This window comes from Benincasa hispida, chromosome 7 (genome assembly GCF_027475165.1).
Source record: "Benincasa hispida cultivar pf3 chromosome 7, pf3_genome.v1.1, whole genome shotgun sequence".
In the NCBI taxonomy this organism is placed as follows: Eukaryota; Viridiplantae; Streptophyta; class Magnoliopsida; order Cucurbitales; family Cucurbitaceae; genus Benincasa; species Benincasa hispida.
Window position 1 is genome coordinate 42319346 of NC_143484.1, and position 20943 is coordinate 42340288.

The following is a 20943-nucleotide window of genomic DNA, read 5'->3' on the forward strand; positions in this document are numbered from 1 at the left end:
GAGTAATCTGGGAGGGGGTGTGACAAGTTGGTATCAAAGCATAAGGTTTTGGGAAAGAGAGGGTTCATGCATTAGTTTAGGATTTACCGATGTTGAATGTCTCTAATATATGTAGTCTATAATTAGGTAAAGATGCCAAGAAGAAGTGGCAGATAGAGCAGGCAGACAGCCGATGGGGACCTTGACCCAACCACTAGAGATCTCGAGGTTCGTAGGGATTCAGATCCAACCAAGAGAAAGAGTAGAGATTTAGTAATGCAAGAACCGACGTATGAGGGTGAGTCGAGTACCCAAAGGTTGGAACAGATCCTCAGCTAGAGGATAGGGTATTTGATAGGGTTTGCCCAGTGGTTAGCAATGAGTGTAGGGTCTGTACATATGGATCCTGAAACGCATTCCAAATGTGTGTTTTCTAGGCTTAGAATTAGTTAGTTTTATGCTTAAATTAAGATATTTGATTTTTTTTATTGTTTAATTGTAGGAAATTGAAAAATTGGATGAGAACAAGCAATTTTGGAAGATTAATGACCAAAATACCCCCAATAAGCTTAAAGTTTTTACCTAGAGTAATGATCAATGGAGAAAAAGGAAAGAAAATACGGAGATCGAAGGCAGGGTATCGTTGAACGAGCATTGCAACGCTGCCCCGTGACACTGCAGACTTAAGAAGGTTGACAAACAAGGCAGTGTCGCAACACTGCTTGCAGTGTTGCGACGCTGCGATTAGAAGAGAGGTGAATTTAATGCCAGCATTGCAATGCTGGTTGTAGCATACTGCTACCTACAAAAGCAATTTGTGGCTGAATTGATTTGAAGAGGCAACTTCAAGGCTATTTTGAGAATGTAAAGCGATATTTCAGTGAGGCCTCCCTGAGAAGTGTAATTCTGGATAGAGGTGGCATCTTAGAGCTTTAAAGCATTGAAGATTTGAAGAGATCATTGGGTTGCGATTCCGGATTCAAAGATGAGAGTGAAGAACACGACTTGCAATTTCTTCTCTCTTTTATTTTCTGTTCCTTTATGTTTGGATACCTCATGAATGGTCTATGTTTGGGTTGTAACCATGAGTGACTGATTTGTGTTTATAGGGTGTTGACTTAGTTTTATGGATGGCAAAAATTGATATGGTTATTTCTTGGATTGAATTTATGCATAATTATTTTAGCATGTTTGTTCTTAATGCTTTTGAATAATTGACTATTGTTTGAATGTTCTTTATTTAATGTCTTGCTTGAGAGAGAGGATGTTGGGTTAGATCTAGTGTGTTAAACTGTTAATCAAGCATGCACGAGAGTGATAGGAGATTAATAGAGATTGTTGATGGAGGAACTTAATGTTATAGCTAATCAAGTGATAGAAGAGATTCGGGTCGATGGTTGGTTATTAGGAAAGGCTGAGCTTAAGAGAGGATACTTGGATAAAAGACTTCTAGGTCTATAATTTGTATGAAATCAATCTAAGGTCAAAATAATAAATTTGGTAAATCCATGTAAAGAAATCATACCTTATAACGTGTCTTTGTCTAGTTTCACCTCAGTGTTATATTTTCTTGTTTTTTAGGATTAGATTAATTAGATTCTCATCACAGTCTGGTTCCCTAAATAAAATTAGAAAGATATCTGAATAGCTAAATGAGTCAAACCAATTCCTTATAGGACGATACTCGGTCTCTTGACTATTCTACTATATTATAATTTGATGTGTGCACTTGTGCAACATCAGATCCCGAGAAGAAATACGACATCAAAGACTAAAAGCCCTGGGTGCAATGACATTTGAAGGTGCAACAGATCTAGCAGATGCTAAGGTCTGACTTGACTTGATAGAGAAGTGTTTTAATGCGATGCGTTGCAACCGAAAGGTCAGGTTAGCATTGTTCTTACTTAAAAAGGGAGTTGAAAAATGGTGGAAAGTTGTAGATGCTAGATGTAATAGATTGGAAGCCCTGACTTGAGCAGAGTTTAAAAAAGCCTTTAAGGACAAGTATTACCCAGTCCATTCAGAGAAGTTAAGATAGATGAGTTCTTCAAGTTGGTTCAAAGGTCGATGATGGTCGCTAAATACGAGCAGAAGTTTACTGAGTTGTCTCAGTATGATATTCCAATCATTACAGAAGAGAAAGACAGATTTAGATGATTTGAGAATGGTTTGAGGAAGGAGATTCGCACTTCAATCACATCCACAGCTAATTGGACAAATTTTACCCAGTTAGTTGAGACAACTATCAAGGTTAAAAGGAGTTTAGCTAATGACGAACAATTGTAGAAAGAAAAGAAGGAATGGTGGAGAGTTCTAGGAGAGTTGGGAGGTAAGAGTTCCAGACCCCGTTATTCTTGACAGACAACCCTAAGAGATCAGGGAACCATAAGCCAACAAAGATTGAGCAGGAAGAGATTGAGACAACCACTATTTCAGCTGGTAAATCTGGGATAGGTTGTATGACGAGTCTGTAGCTAGTACAAGTAGGAAAACCCCCTTGTGCGATCTACGATAAGCAACATTCGAGGACATGTTATAGTGGCATAAATCTCTGTTACCAGTGTGAACAGACAAGTCATTTTAAGAGAGATTATCCTCAGTTAGTACGAGAGGCCCAATTAGAACAGGAATTGACTCTCAAAAGTAGATCAACCAAGAGTAACTAGAGCCAGAGGTAAGGGTTCCGGTAAAGCCAAGCAAAAGGGAATAACAGGAAAACCTCAACAAGAGGGTAGAGTATATGCAGTGACCCATCAGGAAGTTGAGCAGTCTTCAGGCGTTGTAATTAGTAGAGTAACTCTATGTAATCAATCTACTTATGTACTATTAGATCATGGTGCTACATATTCATTTATTTCTAGAAACGCATTGCATATAGATAGGATTCTAGAAAGCATTCATGATGAGTCATTCATTTCTACACCTGTTGGAGACGTATTAGTAGTACGAGAATATTATAGAAATTGTGAGGTATTAATTGAAAATCAGAGGTTATGGATTGGTCTGATTCCTCTAGAATTACTTGCGTTTGATGTCATTCTAGGTATGGATTTTTAGAGTAAATATTATGCTTTTGTTGATTGTTTTAAGAAAGAGGTAATGTTGAGGGGACCAGGAGAGAAGGAGATATTATTTGTTGGAAGCAAAAAATTTATTTCTGACAGTTTGATATCAGTAGTTAAAGTTGGGAAACTGTTAAGCAAGGGATGTATAGCCTATCTGGCACATGTAATTGTTTTGCAGGATAAGAAGTTGAAGCCAGAAGACGTACCAGTCATGTAGGAGTTTCTTGATGTACCAGTCATGAGGTTGAGCCAAAGCAATCTATAAGTATAAGGATGGGGCTGGATACCTTATCCTAGAAACAGTATAGATGCGACCCACTTTGTATTTAAGACAAAAGATGTGATTCTGAATCATTCATGTAGAGACATATGAGTAAAGGCATCCTATGCAAAAGATGTTTGTACCGGACCATGAAATAGTCAACTTTCTTTGTTATGTCGTTTACTGTTAAAATTGACTGTTTCATTTCGATGACCTAAGGTAACTCGATCTTAATCCTGAGCTAATTATGAACTTCTGTTTATTCGAGATTATTCTTTAATCTGCATTGGTGAAAGTGACTCAACATCGCCACTCAATAAGCCTCCCAGTTTAGGGGTAAGACCAGGTAGATAACTGGGTGAAGGAACTCTATTGGGGAGGAGAACCTTGAACGGAAGCAGATCGATCAAATTCCATTTTTCATCGAATATAAATTTTACAGTAAACATGAAACAAGATATGCATTTAATTATAAAATCAACATGCTAAAGAAAGGGTTTTAGGAAACCTCACCTTTGAAGACCTTTCTTAACGTTTTCCCTCGAACAGTTCACGAACAACTTGAAGACTTTCTTTAAGATTAACCTCGAACAAGAATGAAAACTACCACGAATGTTTCCTCGATATTCTCAGGGTGAGAACCCAGGAGCGGTGGGCTCTGGCTATTTTGGTTTTGAGGTAAAACTTAATGTAGAGGAGGAAAGATTGAGAACTCTCTAAAAAACTCAAATATACCGAACTCTTCTGTTATTTTATCTTCACTATCTCAATCGTTCAACAACACTTGCAAGAAGAAGAAGAAACTTTTTCTTTTCTACTTGCCAAAAATAACCACCATTTACTTACGTGGGTGGAGAGAAAAGAAGGAGAAGGGAGTTGTAACTCCCTCCCATATTATTAAAATAATAATAATATAAATATAAATATGATAACTAACTTATCATATTATATGTATATATAATAACTAACTTATCGTATTATACACACACACACATATATATATAATTATATGTTGTATTAAATATAACATATAACCTATAGTTTTAATATTGTATCACATACAATATAAGCTATAATTTCTTTTCTCTATTATATGGCATTTAATATAAATCATATTTATATTAAATTTAACAACTATGAATCCAATTCATAGAAAATATATTTGAATCCCATTCAAATATTTATTTCCTCCTATTAAGCTATAATGTATCAAATACATTATAACAATTATATCACATATAACTGAATCAACTTTCTTATATCATATATAATTAAATCCCTCTATTAATTTGAACAATTCAAATTAATCCAAAAACTGATTCTTAATTAATCCCATTGAGCTACCAAGGTGACCTCATGGACATGTAGCTTGAAGCTCCAATGGGACATGAATAATTAACTAAACTCTTTAATTATATTATTCACCATCTGTTAATTGTAGGGCACTATACTAAAGACCGACAGCTGCAGTTTTTGCACTACAAATATATTTTTGTGTCCATTGAATATAACTAATCAACAGTACGATGATCCTTTACAAATTGCTCGTGAGTATAGCTAGGCCAAATTACCATTTTGCCTCTATAGTTACATCTAACTTCTTAAGTACCATCGATCCTTCTAATGAACAATAGATCATAGTCCAACTATGGCTAAACCTCTATCGGGCCAGGAGAGGGTGTGGCACCACATTGTTCAAGACCTGGAATCCCTTAAGGGAACAATTTATCTATTTACCCCTACCTCAGGAAGAAGTGAATTTCATATTGTATAGTTGTGTTCCCAGCTCCCCAATCAAACGAATTCCTAAAATGGTAAGCTTGTTGAGTCGGTGATCTGACTACTCTCACCCATACAAATCAAATGACCGCCCTCATAGGCAGAAGTTCACAACTCACTCAGGATTAAGGTCATGTTACCTATAGTCATCCTGGTAAAATGTGAGTCTCTATTATGTGATGACATGAGGAGTGGGGGCGTTCTGTGCAATGAGTTTGCACAAGATCAGACGGAATAAGTCACTATTACTTTATAATGTTGTTTACTGTTTAAGACTGACTATTTCAAAACGATGACCTAGGTAACTTGACCTTAATCCTGGGCTAACTATGAACTCTTGTTTATTCGGGATTATCCTTAGATTTGCATAGGTGAGGGTTGGCTCAATAGTACCGGCTCAATAAGCCTCCCATTTTAGGGGTAAGATCGGGTAGATAGTTGGGGACATAGGGTGCAAGATGGAATTCACTCCTATCCGCTTTCAAGGATAGTAAAGAGGTTGTTCTCTTAAGTGCTGATTTCGGATCTTGAACTATGAGCCCCGCCCTTTCATTAGCCCGAGAGGGCCTCAGTTTAATGATCGGATCACAAATCAATTGTTCATTAGAGGATCAGTGGGACTTAAGGAACAAGAGGTAATCTTGGGGGTAAAACAGCCTTTTGACCCAGCCATTATTACGATCAACCTATGAAGGGTTAACTTATTAATCAAGGTTCTATTGAGTGGACATAATATATTTACAGTGAGGAGAGTGCAACTCTAGGCTTTAGTGGAGTGACTCAGTAGTTAACGAATGAGGGTTAATTCAGTGTAAAGAGTTTAGCCAATTAATCTCGGATCGTTGGAGCCCATGATCTATAGGTCCACTAGGTCCCCCTACTGGCTCACAAACGGATTAGCCTTAGAGTAGCGTGATAAGTTGATTTGAAACGTTCGAATTAGAGTTAAGGGAATTAGTAATTATATGTGATATAATTACACGTTTAATTTTGGAATTAAACAGAATTGGAGAATCGATTAATATTTAAATATGATTTAAATATTATATTCATGAATAAAGATTCATGGTAATTGAATTGGTGACAAATTAATTTAATACTTGATATTAAATTAATAAAATTATTTAATTAATTTATTAATTTTGTTAGAGATTTAATTATTGAATTAATTTTATAAAATTAATAAAATTTCAATTTTTTAATTGAAATAACTTTTGGTTTTGGAAATCAAAAAATTCAAAGGAAAATTCAAAGGAAATTTGAAAATGGAAAAAAACCCCAAAAGTGAGATTTTTTTTCACTTTCAAATTGTAGCAACTCAGACATAATTCCACTTTTCTTCAGCTCAATTATTCAAGCATGAGCTGTGATTCATGCAAAGCTATTAGTTGCATGAAAGTCATGCAATATAAAGTTGAAATTTTGAGTGGCATAGACAGAGCAATCGTTGTTGAATGCTGAGAACTTGTGTTTGAAAAAGTGTTCTTCACACTGTGTAAAACCAGTAACCTCCTCTCCAATTCCCTTCGATTCAAGCTTATTTTGAATCTCACAACTCAATCTAAGGCACCAAGAGAATAGTAGGGAAGAGGTGGTTCACATCCAAAGAAGAAGGAGATTGTAGCTGAAAATCATGAATCAAAGGTATTTCAAAGATTAGTGTTGAAACTCTATTTTTAGTTTATGAGCATGCTCTGTTTGAAGCCAAAATTAATGAATTAGAATGCTTAATGATCCTGTTTTGCTTCCGTTGCTTGCTTCTTGATTCCAACATATACAAATCCCTTCACGTAATACATCTCTTAATTTTTTTGTCCAACATCCTTTCACATTTTATCTTTATTCATTAGTCAATAGTCCATGTTTATTGTCAGCTAAACTTGATTCTAGAAGGTGTTAATTAATTAATATAACTCATTTAATTACATTATCTTCCCATTTAATATAAAGCAAGCAGGCAACCAATTGAATGTGATCACACTTCCTAGGAAATGACATCAAATTGGCTTCAAATTTAACCTATGCTCTTGTTTTCATCAATCTTGCTGTTAATAATAATGTTGTTTTACTACTTATATTTATTAATTTTAATAGCTATCATCATATTATAAATCTATTTCCCCAAAATCAAACCCATCCACAACCACAAAACAATTTTGCTTTCATTTTTTAGCCACAAAAAATGCTTTCAAATTTAAGGATTTATCCTCATGTGATGAAGAATGGAGCATCATTTTGGTGGTTCTTTATTTTCTTGGCATTCCATGTCTTCTCCGTCTATTGTACCTGTAAGTTGCTTCCATCTCTTTTACGTTTTTTAATCTCAATTTTGTTGGAATTTGATTTAGAACGAGTAAAGAGCTCCTAGATTATTTTTTTTTAAACAATTTGCTAGAGAAGAATTTCAGTCTCTAATCTCATGGTCGAGAATACATACAGTTAGTTGAGCTACACTTATATTGGTTTGAATTTTTTTTTTTTTTTAGTAATGAAAAAGTACTTATACAATAGAGGTCTTAACCAGTTTGATAATGTGCCATTCTGATTTATGTTTTTAATTAAACACAGTCGAAGTAAATATTTGGACAATGTCTTGACCAGTTAGAGGGAAAAAGAAAAAACAAACAATGTCATGTTTTCTAATTTTGTTTTCTATTTTTAGAAGTGAAAAATATGCTACTAACATTTTAAAAAATTTACACGAAAGAAGGTAAAAAGGTACCGAAGAAGTTACAAGCAAAGCTAATTTGGTTGCAGTAGCGATAGTTTTTAAAATAATTGTTGGCAACTATAATAAATGAAGTAAATTTGTATTTAGTAAATTTCAATTTAAACTTGAAAAAATAGGTTATAGTGTTTATCAAATAAATACAAAAACAATTTATTTTAGATATAATAATTAAAATAGATTTATATTTTTTTTTTGTAATTTAAAATTTTAAATAATTGTTAGAATGACATATTTTGTTTGCTATAGAATGATTTTTAAATATTAAGGACATTGGTTTTATTTAAAAAAAAAATCAATACGATACACTTTTTTTAAGAAATGATGCATTCAACTCATAAAAATTAGAAGATAGATTTGATTAGTGGCAAATAGATAGATTTATAAAATAAATCTTATTTTTTAGAGTATAAAATTAAAACTAAATATTAATCAAGAACTTTGCCTAATTTTAAAAGAATTTAAAAGCTAGTGAGTACTTGACTTCTAAAAATTTAAAAATAAAGTTACTTCTCAAATTAATTGGTCAAGTCTTAAAGTTTCATTGATTGGCCAATAGCGGGAGGGAACGAAGTTATAGGGGGACAAGGACGAGACTTTACCTAGTGATCTCTTGCCAAATTTAGGGTGTTTGGATTGACGGATTTGTGATGGGGATAAGGTTGAGAATGGATAACGGATAAATATTCCTTTGTTTTATATAAATTTTGTAGCTTTAATATGGAAATAAACTATTTTCATACATCCATTATACGCATGAATGATTCCCATCCAAAAAATCGATTTTTTTAATTCAGACTCTCTCCTCTTATAATACATTTCTTCATTATTTTGTTTTATATATTATTAAAATTAATTAATTTAAATTATTTATTATATGAAAATTAAATTTATATTTTTAAATTATAGTGTGTGAATTTAGCTACTCCTATCTAACAAAGTAATTAATGTGTCTATATCTATATATATATATATTAAAATAATTTAATATCTACTTAATTTTTATTTTAGTTTATATATATAGTACATGTATATCCATACTTATTTTTCAATAAACGGTAAAGAATTGATGCAATAAAACTAGCACTTAATTAATTAATTATATTTGTAGTTAATAATCGTTATGGTTAATATAATATGAATTTATTTTTTAATAATTATAATTAGTTTATCATTGATTATAATTCATTAACTATTTGATTAATTGACATTGTAATTATATAAATTCATCAAATTGATCACATTTCATCAAATTATGTAATCAAGTAACTCTCATTATAAATTTCTCATTTTACAAATATTTGCAATTAATAATTAATTAATATTATTATTTGATTGTCGAATAATTGATTTTTCTCAAAACTTTGAATTGAATTTATTGTTTATCAAAAAATTCTTGATAATATTCTCATGACACAACCAAATACAGTCATCCCCAATTCCTACCAGTCTTGCAATTTGATAAGTTTTCAATTAATTGATATGATTTTAATGGGCAAAATAGCTTATCAATAGTACTTTGTGTATATATATGCTACCATTTATAAAAATGAATGTTAAATGACAAATTTGATCCCAACAAAGTTATATAATTTATAAATAGAATTTATTACTTATATTTTGATAAAACACTTCTCTAAATAATCGTATAAAATAATCTTATCAAATTATAAGGATTATTTATGAAAAATTATCAAAAACGGAACTAAAATCTAATTTTTAAAACCAGAAAATAATTTAAAACTTCTCTTTCAAATTCTTGGACCAAACAACCAAAAATCAACTAAATCTAGATATAAATTCAGAGTTAAAATTGAAAATTTTACTAATTTTATCTCTTTTTTTTTTCCTTTTTTTAAGTCTCCTCCACGGACGATTGGGTGAGCATCGACTGTGGCAACGACAATTTTTTTTTCGATGACGCTTCAGTTTTATGGGACTTGGACGATCTCTACACCGACGCCGGAATCAACCAAAAAATCCGAATAAATCAAAATCAACCGCTCGAAATTTTGAACACGCTCCGATCTTTCCCTTCCTCAAGCCAACAGAGTTGCTACAAATTTCAGACTTACCAACAAAATCTACGGTACCTCGTAAGATCGGGATTCCTCTACGGCGATTACGACGGCCTGAATCGGCCGCCAGCATTCGATCTGCTTCTCGACGGCAAGAAAATGTCAGCGATCGAGCCGGCATCGGCGACGGAGATCATAATGGACGAATTAGTTTATACATCGGAGGGATCCGGATTTATGAATCTCTGTTTGGCACAGAGGAAAGACGGCGGAGTTCCGTTCATTTCTTCGATTCAGGCTATTCCAACGGGCGATGATTTGTACTCGAAGATGGCATCGAACGAAACCTTTCGGCTTATTGCTCGGATTAACTATGGGAGAGATGATCAAGAGTATGATTCTAAACTACACTTGCAGATTGACAATAGAAAAAAAAATATTTTTTTAAAAAAGTCATTATTATTGAGTTTGATTAATATGGTTTAATCACTATCAATTATTTTAAAAACTAGTTGTCAACATTTCAATTTTTTTAAAAAATAATTTATACTCTTAACATTTTATTTTATAAATTACCTAAATTTTATGCTTTCTTTAAAAAATATCCCTAAATTTTTTAAAATTTCAAAAATATTCTTAAACATTTATATATTAACAGTAGGAATATTTTTTTTAACTTTTTATCAAGTTTAAAGATGCATGGTTTTTACATTTTTTTTTAAAGTAAAGGATATTTTTAAACAAAATGCAAACGGTTTTCATCTAAGACTATATTTTTTATTTTTTATTTTTAAATTTTAAAGGTATTTTTTATACTAATACAAAGTTCAATGGTATTTTGTATACTTTAGTCAATTATAAAGACTATCTTTTAACTTTGTCGTTTATTTAGAAAATATCCTTATAATTTTAAAAATAGCAATAATACCCCAAAAATTTTCACAAATGGTTCAAAAGTATTTTGAGTAGAATTTCTCTAAATTTTGAATGAATATTGAGATAGAAAAATGATAACCAAAGAAAGCCAAAATGAGTTTAGTTGATAATTAGAGGTTCCTCCCTAGACATTAGAAGTTCGTCCTTCATATCCATGATTGTTGTACTAAAAAAATTAGATAGCCTTAAGTCATCGTTTAAACACTTCTAAGCTTTGAAATTCTAACAAATTTACATTCTAATGGTAGTTTCGAAATTTTTATGAAAGTTCATGAATACTATAATAATATTTGAAAGTATATTAAGGATTAATAATATTTGAAAGTATATTAAGGATTAATATACTTTTGAAAGTATATTTGTATAAGTTTAAGGGTTCAACTTCATCATTTAAAGTTTAATTTCTACAATATGTAAATGTGAATGTCCAATTTTAAAACTTTTACGTGTTCAAAGATTCAATTTTTATAATTGAAAGTTTGAAAACATAATTGCAACTACCACTCTACTCTAGTGGAGATTTTACAATTTAACCTATATTTTAAAAAAAACAATTCTATATTTTTTAAGTACATCAACTAAAATAGAAAATCAAACCTCCAATCTTTGGAGCCTCAAGCCAATTACCTTTAAAAATTGCAAAAAACACAACGTAAGATTTGTGGTAATTACAATTACATTTTCAAATTTTCAATTATAAAAATTGAGTCCTCAAAATTCTACCCTGTTAATATTAGACCCTAATTTACGTTAATTGTATAAATTGGACACCCAAATGATAAAAATTGAACCCTCAAACTTATACATTTGTTATAAATTCTACATAAGTTTGTGAGTCTAATTTTAACTATTATTTAAATTTGAGAACGTATTAAATTTGAGGATATAATTGGGTACTCCAACTTTAAAATAAAATATTTTCCCCTTTCACTAGAAAAAGGATTTTATCACCCGGCGATGATTACGAGAGGGTTTGGACATTGGGAACAACTCCCCCAAACTGCAACAACGTATCGGCAATTGCCGATTTCGAATCGCCGGAAAACGATCCTCCGCCGTTCATCCTAGAGGAAGCCATTGAATCCGTCAACGCTTCTTCTCCGATCACCCTCACCGTCGATTTCCCCAAATCCTCCTCGCCATCCCAATCGGCTTACTTCGTTCTCTATTTCACCGAAGTGGAGGATTTTCTTAACGAGAAGAACAGAACCATCGACATCTTCATCAATTCAGTGCTAATGTCCACGATTACTACTAGCATTCATAAATGTACGGTGGTTACTCTGTTCCCGGTTGCTGTTAACGCGTCGACGGTGAACGTGATGCTTGCTGCTGCAAATTCCTCCGCCGGCTTCCCACCATTGATCAGTGCTATGGAGGTTTTCACCAAAGTTATCGCCACCGGCGGCGGGCCGTCGATGCACTTTACTTTCTTGTCCTCTGTTTTGATGCTTTGCGTCTCTGTTTTGGCCAATTTATGGTGATTACGACTCTTTTGAGCACACAGAATGTTGCTTTAAAAAGTTAAATTACAAATTTCCTATGATTTTCAAAATATATTTTTTAATTCTGAAGTTGTTTTGAAGAATATTTTTATTTACGACTATAATCGTTACTATCATTTATTTAATCTCTGATGATACCGATAATTTTATTTACGTAATCAACTATTATTCATAAGCTATCATGGTAATTTATTAACGTGAGGTTACAATATACTACATATGTCTTTCAATTTTTTACTTTAGCGGATGTGTCAATTTCCATGGTATTTTAATTGAAAAAAAAACTCGTCAATGTTTTTTTTTAAAAATAATATTTAAAGTTCAATGATAAAAATGAAAATTTTAAGTTCGAAAAATATATTTTAACAATAGGAGGTGGAGGTCGCCCATTAGTGCCAATTGGTGACTATTAGTGGTCACGAAAGTATAGTGCAAGGATATCTTGGTCATTTTTATATGTTGTAAGATTTTAGATTGAACTCCCAATTAAACACTCAAAATACTTTTATCTTTTTACATGTTGTAAGATTTTAGATTGAATTCCCCATTAAACACTCGAAAGTACTTTATCTAGAATTTGGGTTCTAAGTATTTCGCCCAAAAAAAAAACTTATTTCTCAAATTCATTTTCTAAGAAATTATTTTGAATAGTTTTCATATACGGTAAAGTTTATAAAAGTCTATTTGATAAAAAATCTGAAAATAGAAATTTGAAAACAATTGATTTAATGCAAATAAAAGTGTAGTTATCCATTAAATATTAGATATGTGTTTGAAAGAAAAATTTAGAAATTGGATTATAATTTAAACATTTGTAAACTAGTTATAGTTATCCACTGAATATTAGTTAATAATAAATTATTATGTTTAAAAAAAATTGATAATTATTGTTTTGTAATATTATATAGTTTATAGGAAAAAATGAAACTTTGGTCCCTGTGGTTTGGAGTAAGTTAAAATTTATGTGTTATGGGTTATAATTAGAATTTACTGATAAAAACTTCATAATTAATAATCCCTATTGTCAGGACTATTTTAGAGAATTTAACAAACTATGAGAACTATTTCTAAATTTTGGAATCACATTGACTAACTTTTAACTTTATCCAAATTGTGGGGACCAAACTTAGTATTTAACCTAATTTAATTGATAATAATTATATAATACATATTTTAATGCTTTAAAAATTTGAATCATGAGTTTATAATATGATATACTAAATTCCTAAATGTTTTTATCTTTTTTTAATATAAATATGGATTTTAAAATTTAAAATTCAATTCTAAATACAAAAATAAATAAATAAATAAATAAATGTTGTTATCAAAATTTACACTATTTTGACCACAAAATCAAAAAACAATTTTCAAAAACAGAATTCGAGTTGTATGTCAAACATAGATTTGTTGAATTCAATTTATATGAAAACATAAATCAGAATCAACTAAATATGCCTTAAGTTAGCTTAGCATTTAGAGTCAATGTGAGTATAAATGGACACAAAACTTGTTTAATACCTACGTTGGTACAAAAATATCAAAATATTTAGTCAATTACTAATAATGATAACTCATCATAATACACTTGAAAGTGACAATTTATATTTTCCAAACGATTGTTTTTTTGTTGTTGATAATTATATTGTCACTAAAGAAATTAATTGTAATAGATTTAGAAAGTGACGATGATACTCTTATCTCGATGTAAGATTTAACAACTATTGTGACCATAATAAAATGAGTTTGTAATGTAATGTAATCTAAAATCTATATTTGGATTGTGCTTTTGGGCCCGATTTGTAGTATTAAATTCATTTTGTTCCCATAGTTTTCAACCCAATATTCGTTTCTATCGTTTTCACGTTTCACAATTCTATTTCTGTCTCTCTTCAAATTTTCACCAATTTCAACACTCATTTGATTCTCAATAATTTCTATTACAATCCAATCTCCTAAATAGTTCTTAAAAATAATTGTTACCAAAAGTAATTGTGATGATTTTAAGTTGGAATCCATGGGTTAATTCAAAACAAATTATCATTTAATTAAACGAAAAAAAAAAGATGAAAAATTTTGAAACTAGGAGCCAAGTTGACATACTATGTTCTTTGAAAACTAGGAGTTGAGTTGACATTGACAATGTATTGCTTTATTTATTTATTTATTTTGTTTGTTTTATTTTCTTTTAACTGCTACATCCAAAAAAGAAATTAAAACCAGAGTCAACTTTTAAAAGCTAATAAAAGAAGAAAAATCAATGGGCTAGGTTCTTTCAAATGAGAAACAGAAATATCCCAAGACTTTGAGAACATTTACATACATAATATATAAGTTTGGATAATAATATTTATAATTAAGATATCAACAATATTGCGTAGATATTGGAAATACGATTAATCTTAACACAATTCAATCAGTTAAAACACCACTACCTACCATTTGTTAGAATTTCGAATTTCAATCTATGGCATATTATTGAACTAAAACAACTAGAGAAGAAATGAAATTGGACTCAAGAATACAATCGTAAAGGACATTATACTTTATGTATTTTAAAAAATTTATAAAAAAAGATGGATTCAAAAACATTATTTTCAAGTTATCAATAATTTAAAAACAATTAACTTGCCCTTAGGAATTACAAAGTTGACCTCAATATTATATCAAGCTATAGTTTTCATCCACTTTTCAATCAAATATAATGTTGATATATTATCTATATTTATTGATTAATAATTTTATTATTATAAATATATCTCCTACAGATCAAATTCAAACATCTCATTCCACACACAATAAATAATTTTCATTTTATAAAAAAAAAAAAATGCTCTCAAGTTCAAGAGTTTCTCCTTGTATGGAGAAGATTGAAGCATTCTTTTGGTTATTGATTATTCTCTTTTTTAACATTTTTTCATCCTATTGTGAACGTAAATTACTTCTATCTCTATGCTTTTCAATCTCAATTATCACATTATAATTTAAAATTATATGCTTAGGAATTATATAATTGATCATGGCCTTCTAATTTTTATTGCATGATTTTCTTTTGTTTTATTTGTTTGGTAATCTTTTTAATAAAAATTGACAATAATCTTTTTGATACAAAATTGAAAGTCTAATGGATATAAAATCGAAATATTAACGAATCTAATGGAATTCTTTCTTAACAACTTAAAAATCTATGGCTAAATTAATTAACAATTACCTTAGATATGCTAAATAGTGCTTATCAATTTTGATCTCGTTACAAAAATACCTTAGTTATTTCAAAAGTTGTTTATCATTAACTTTTCCTAAAAGGTTTCAATACCACTTCTACAAATCCTTCAAAATTCTATATCGATATTAAGACTTGGAGTAAATGTATTATTCCATAATTACACTTAAATTTGTCATAGTTATATTCATACTTGTGCCTCTCATCCAACTTTCTCGTCATAGTTTACCACCTAACAACTCTTCTTACTTATTTTTTATTTTATTTTATTTATGACTAGAGTGAGATGCAGAAAAATTATACATGCACTTGAGTATTGTCGAAAACTTTAAAATATTAGTACATACTACTTTCATTCAAAATTTGATAATGGAGTAACTCAACCTGTACTTGTATTTATGCTACTCTTATTGTATCCAGAATCTTGTTTTTATTAAATATTTTATATATTTTTTTTTCTTGCTCTAAAACAAATAGATATCAAATTATCATATATATGAAATTACTTCACTCTAATTCTCTGTTCCTCTATTTCAGTCGCCGACGACACAAATTGGGTGAGTATCGATTGCGGGAACGACGATATTTTTCTCGACAGCCAACTCGTTCTATGGGAAACCGACGATCAATACACCAACTCCGGCATCAACAAACGGCTTCAATTGAATCAACCGCTCAAAATCATGGACACTCTACGATCCTTCCCTTCCTCAGCATCCAAACAAAATTGCTACAAGTTACCAATTTTCAAACAGAAATTACGTTACCTCGTCAAATCAGGCTTCCTCTACGGCGACTACGACGCCCTAAATCGTCCCCCGACGTTCGATCTTCACATCGACGGCAAGAAACTGTCGACGATCAAAATTTCAGCGGCGGAAGAGATGATAATCGATGAATTAGTTTACGCTTCGAAGGAATCTGGAGCTATGAATCTTTGTTTCGTGGAGAAGAAAGACAGCGGTGTTCCTTTCGTCTCTTCGATTCAAGTCGTTCCGGCGGACGGCGGTTTGTATTCGAAGATGCAATTGAATGAAACCTTTCGCCTCGTGGCTCGACTCAACTTTGGGGAAAACCAAAAATGGTAATGATTCTAACTTCTAACAACACTTTCTAGGTTAATTTTTTTTTTATTTAGGTATGAAGCACTGATATTGCATGTGAGGCAAAAAAAAATCAATATTATAGATTACGAGGCGATTTGAGACGAATATTTTTTTTAAGAAAAAAACACAAGTAACTCATCAAATCTTTTCCAATTTAAAATTAGATAACCTATTTAAAAAGCTTACTAATTCAAAACTAAAAGAAAAAAAACAATGGATCAAATCCTAGACTAAAATCATCCAATCTTCATTTTCACATTTAAGTCTCCACAAAGTCCACCAAAATATAATCTATTTCAATATCTTCAACAATAAGTTATTCGTTTATCTTCATATTTCTCTCTCTAATCTTTTTCTTCTTTTTGCAATAAGAGTCACTTTTTTTACTGCATTTTATTAACTATTGTACTTCAACATTTTAGATGTTTTTTTATTTATTATATTTTGGTGTTTGTATTCTATTTTGTGCTATTGTTTTTAATTCGTATGCTAAATTTATCTATATTCTAAATTTTTTTAAAGAAAAAAAATATCTTCAACGTATCAGTATTCTCGTTTTTAGAGAGATATATATATAAAAATGACGCATCTAGCTTTTAAAAAATTAGCAAATCGTCGTATCTAATAGTATTCGTATAATAATATCTATGTTTCATAAATACTTAGCAAAAGATCATAGATTAAAAATGTAAATCAAACTTAAAACAAAAAAATAATCACTAATATTATACTTGTTACTTTCAATTTAATTTGTGTGAGGCAGGGCTCGCAAGTTTTCAATTGACGATAAATACGAGAGGCTGTGGACTTCCACGACTCCGGCAAACTGTAACATCGTATCAACCAATATTGATTACAATTCACCGGAAAATAATCCTCCACGGTTTGTGATGGAGAACGCCATCGAATCCGACGTCGTTTCTTCTCCGATAATCCTGACCGTCGATCTCCCTCAATCCTCGTCGCAACCACAATCAACTTACTTCGTGTTCTATTTCACCGAAAAACTTATGGGTTTTAGCAACCATAGTAGAACCATGAACATTCTCATCAACGGCCAGAAAATGTCCACCGTTACGACGGATCCTAACAAGTGTACGGTGATTACGTTGTATCCGGTTTCTGTTATAGGGTCGACGGTGAATGTTACCCTCGCATCTGCTAGTTCCACCGACTTGCCACCGTTGATCAATGCAATGGAGGTTTTTAGTAGGATTTCCATGGGCGGCGACAGTGGCGGTATAGGCGGCAGCGATCCAACGGTGCACTTTAATTACATGTCCTTTGTTTTGATGTTTAGTGCCTATGTTTTGGTTTTTACCACTTTACTAAGTTAATTATCAACCCATAATGGTGTGTATTATGTGGACGTAATTATTGTTGTCTACTTACCATATGAAACCCACCATATGAAACCCGTAATCCATTTAAAGTGAATAATTATTTATTATGATTGTAGTTTTATATTTTTTTTCTTTTCATTTTGGCTCTTCTCGCTGTACATTCTCTCCATAATCATTTGGGTTGTTTAATAATATTTGGTCTATTTTCATTTATCCTGATCGAATTAGTACGGTATCAAACGATTTTTCTCTCTAAGCTTTCATGCATTTTTTAATGCTTTTCCACATGTTTCTCGAAGTCGATCGAGGGTTATTGTGCTAACAATCAAGAACAAAATTGGTTTTATTGATGGAAAAATTTCGAAGCATGTTAACGATTCTACTCAGTATCATTATTGGATTATCTATAATCATGTTGTCATCGCCTGGATCTTGAATTCCATTTCTAAGGAATTTTCTGCCAATATTTTGTATTTTGACAGGGTGTTGAGAATTTATACTAAGATATAAATAAAACATGAAAACTAAATTATAACTAAAATTTTCATTTCCACATGTTAGAACTAAAGGGATTAACAATCATAAAATTACTAAATAATAAAGAGTAAGGGGAAAAAAAACGACACCGAAAAATATACTAGATCGTCTCAAACTCGGGACTGTAGGGATAAAAGCCATGCGGAAAAATCAAGACCTAACTAAAATTTTAATTGAGAAATTTGAAATACCAATAGACTGGAAAAAAAAAAAAAAAAAAAAAAGAGAATGTCACAGGGACTTAAAAATTAAACCTTGTAAAATTTTTAGGTTAAACATGCTTTAAAAATAGGGATTCAATCATAAAGAGAAAGGGAAACAAAAGTTACTTTCGTTGATGAAAAACTCAAATTCTCCTTTGGACGGATTTCACGAATACCACCAATTGGAAAACCTCCTTATTCTCTGAGAGTTTGGGTATTGGTTTGTTGGAATCAATCTCAAAATTTGGGGAAAGAATGAGAGAATTTTGGAGAGAATTTATTTCTTTTTCACATAACTCTTCTGCAAAAATTTCGTTCAAAACCTTATTGTAAGCCCTTGTTCTTTTTACTCTTGCTTATGCTTAGAATTAACTCAAATAAGCGAGTTTAGAATTTACCTAAATGAATCATTTGAAGTAGATAACATAAAGCATGTTTTGTTGTTAAATGTTGAAGTTAGTAGTTGGAAATTACTTTACAATGCAAGTATCTTTTTACTTATTTAGTAATTTAGTATCATTATTGATTGTTGGAGTAATTTACATCGATTAGGCATTTAGCTAATGAATATGAGTTGTAATTCGCTAAGTGTTAGAAAGAAAGAAAAAATAAAACTTAGTAGGTGAAACAAGTGAGCCAAGAGTGAGGATGAGAAGTATTTGGGTTTGAAAATCCATTTTTAGATTAATTTCCTAAGATTAAAAATAATTTAACTTTATAAGTCATTTAGGGCTGAAAAGGATAAGGAAAAAATGAGGAAAAGTCACGTGAAAGAGCAAGCAAGCAGCTGGTTGTTTTAAAATGATCTACACATGAAGGGTATTTTTGGAAGGTTAGTTCTTCCAATTCACTCATGCCATTTTCATGATGTTTGAATGAAATTGGAGTTTATTGAGTTGAAAGTTTAAGTTGGGGCTACCAAAGTGATTTGAAGTCAGAAAAGTGGAGAAATCGTGAAGATAGTGAAGGTTGTCCGTAAAATTGAAAAATCCAAATAAGGTGCAGTCCTAGAGAGATTCTGAGCTGTAGAAGAGAAGATAAGGGCCGAAAATTTGAAGTTAGTTAGTTTACAGGTTCCTTAACATATTTCATCGGGGTAGTATGTGCTAATTTTTTCTTGAAGAAGGGTTAAAATTGGGTTAAAGTGAAATGAGGGTTTTCTCAAACTAGGCAGTAGTAGTGCCACCCATTTTGCACGCCTATCAACACACCTGCCGCCCACCTTGTATGCCCAGTGTCACAGTCATGGTTGTCCAGAGCATGTTGTCCATGGCCGCAAGTCCTTCTCCACCCTTTTTTACCATGCTTTCATTCTATGTATTTCTTTTTGCTAGGTAGTTTACTTTCTATGTACTTTTCTTAATGTGTGATTGCTCGTCCATTTACATATGCAAGGGTGGCGAATGTGTTTTTTTTTCAAAATGCACTATATGGGGGTAAGACTAATCATCATATCCTCATACCTGGGAGTTGTATGCTATAAAATCGTATTGTTGCTTATTGCTTTCTAGCTTTATGACTAATCGTCATTTACTTAATCATGGTTTCCAATGTTTGCGAAAATCTTTTTCTCTAAACTCGTTTTCTAAAAACCTTTTCTCAAGAACGGGGGTGGCGGTTGTGAGAAACACCCATTATGCGATCGACTATTTAAATTTTGATTGGTTGACTTATTTGAGGGTGAGAATAAGTGCCACACAATTTCCTCGAGATTCTTACAAGGGTGCGATTGTGATAGTTGGTATCAGAGCCAAGTTGGCTCGTGGAGTTGAGAAGTTGTGATCATGTCTGCTACGAAACAGTGGGATAAATCCCATGTTGACCGGTTGGTCAAGATAGAAGAGAGAATGCTCTATCTAATTGAAAACCCTGACCAGGTTCGATTTCTAGAAACTCGGTTACAAGAAGTCTCTCACAAGACCGATGAAATCGGTGCAGTGGCTGACCGTTTAGACTGGATGCTTGTTAGGGAATTGTTAACAAGGGTTGAGACCCTCGAGGAAAGCTATAAGAACTTACACTTTCAAGCGTGAGTATGGCTCATCATATCTTGTTGCCCCTGTGGAAAAGCGTGTCGAAGAACTAGACAGCTCGCATAAAGCGATAATTCATATGGTGACTAAGTTATCCGAAGATTTCTGAGCCACCTTCGATGTTGTCTAAGCAGAGATTGCAGACGTCAGTGCAAGGGTTAATCTCACCATGAGAGCGGTGGGAAATCAAGCCTTAGATAGGGTGCAGTCCAATTCCACAGGGTAAATG

General features: G+C 31.7%; 2 protein-coding genes across 2 annotated transcripts; both read left to right on the plus strand.

Moving 5' to 3' along the window:
* The first annotated feature begins 7061 nt into the window (after positions 1 to 7061).
* Positions 7062 to 12322, plus strand: LOC120081800 (uncharacterized protein At1g24485-like). Its single transcript, XM_039036968.2, has 3 exons — positions 7062 to 7373; positions 9674 to 10223; positions 11702 to 12322. Exons 1-3 carry the CDS (start codon positions 7268 to 7270, stop codon positions 12249 to 12251), a joined length of 1206 nt encoding a protein of 401 aa, XP_038892896.1. The 5' UTR covers positions 7062 to 7267; the 3' UTR covers positions 12252 to 12322.
* A 3416-nt stretch (positions 12323 to 15738) lies between these two features.
* LOC120081993 (uncharacterized protein At1g24485-like) lies at positions 15739 to 18056 on the plus strand. Its single transcript, XM_039037190.2, has 2 exons — positions 15739 to 16576; positions 17362 to 18056. Exons 1-2 carry the CDS (start codon positions 16176 to 16178, stop codon positions 17933 to 17935), a joined length of 975 nt encoding a protein of 324 aa, XP_038893118.1. The 5' UTR covers positions 15739 to 16175; the 3' UTR covers positions 17936 to 18056.
* Positions 18057 to 20943: the final 2887 nt, after the last annotated feature.

Excerpts from the sequence above, each read along its gene's own strand:
- LOC120081993 (XM_039037190.2), top strand. The coding sequence starts at position 16,176 with ATGGACACTCTACGATCCTTCCCTTCCTCAGCATCCAAACAAAATTGC. Across the intron at positions 16,577-17,361 it reads TTTGGGGAAAACCAAAAATG|GGCTCGCAAGTTTTCAATTG; the intron begins GTAATGATTCTA and ends TGTGTGAGGCAG.
- LOC120081800 (XM_039036968.2), top strand. The coding sequence starts at position 7,268 with ATGCTTTCAAATTTAAGGATTTATCCTCATGTGATGAAGAATGGAGCA. Across the intron at positions 7,374-9,673 it reads CTTCTCCGTCTATTGTACCT|TCTCCTCCACGGACGATTGG; the intron begins GTAAGTTGCTTC and ends CCTTTTTTTAAG. Across the intron at positions 10,224-11,701 it reads TATGGGAGAGATGATCAAGA|AAAAAGGATTTTATCACCCG; the intron begins GTATGATTCTAA and ends CCCTTTCACTAG.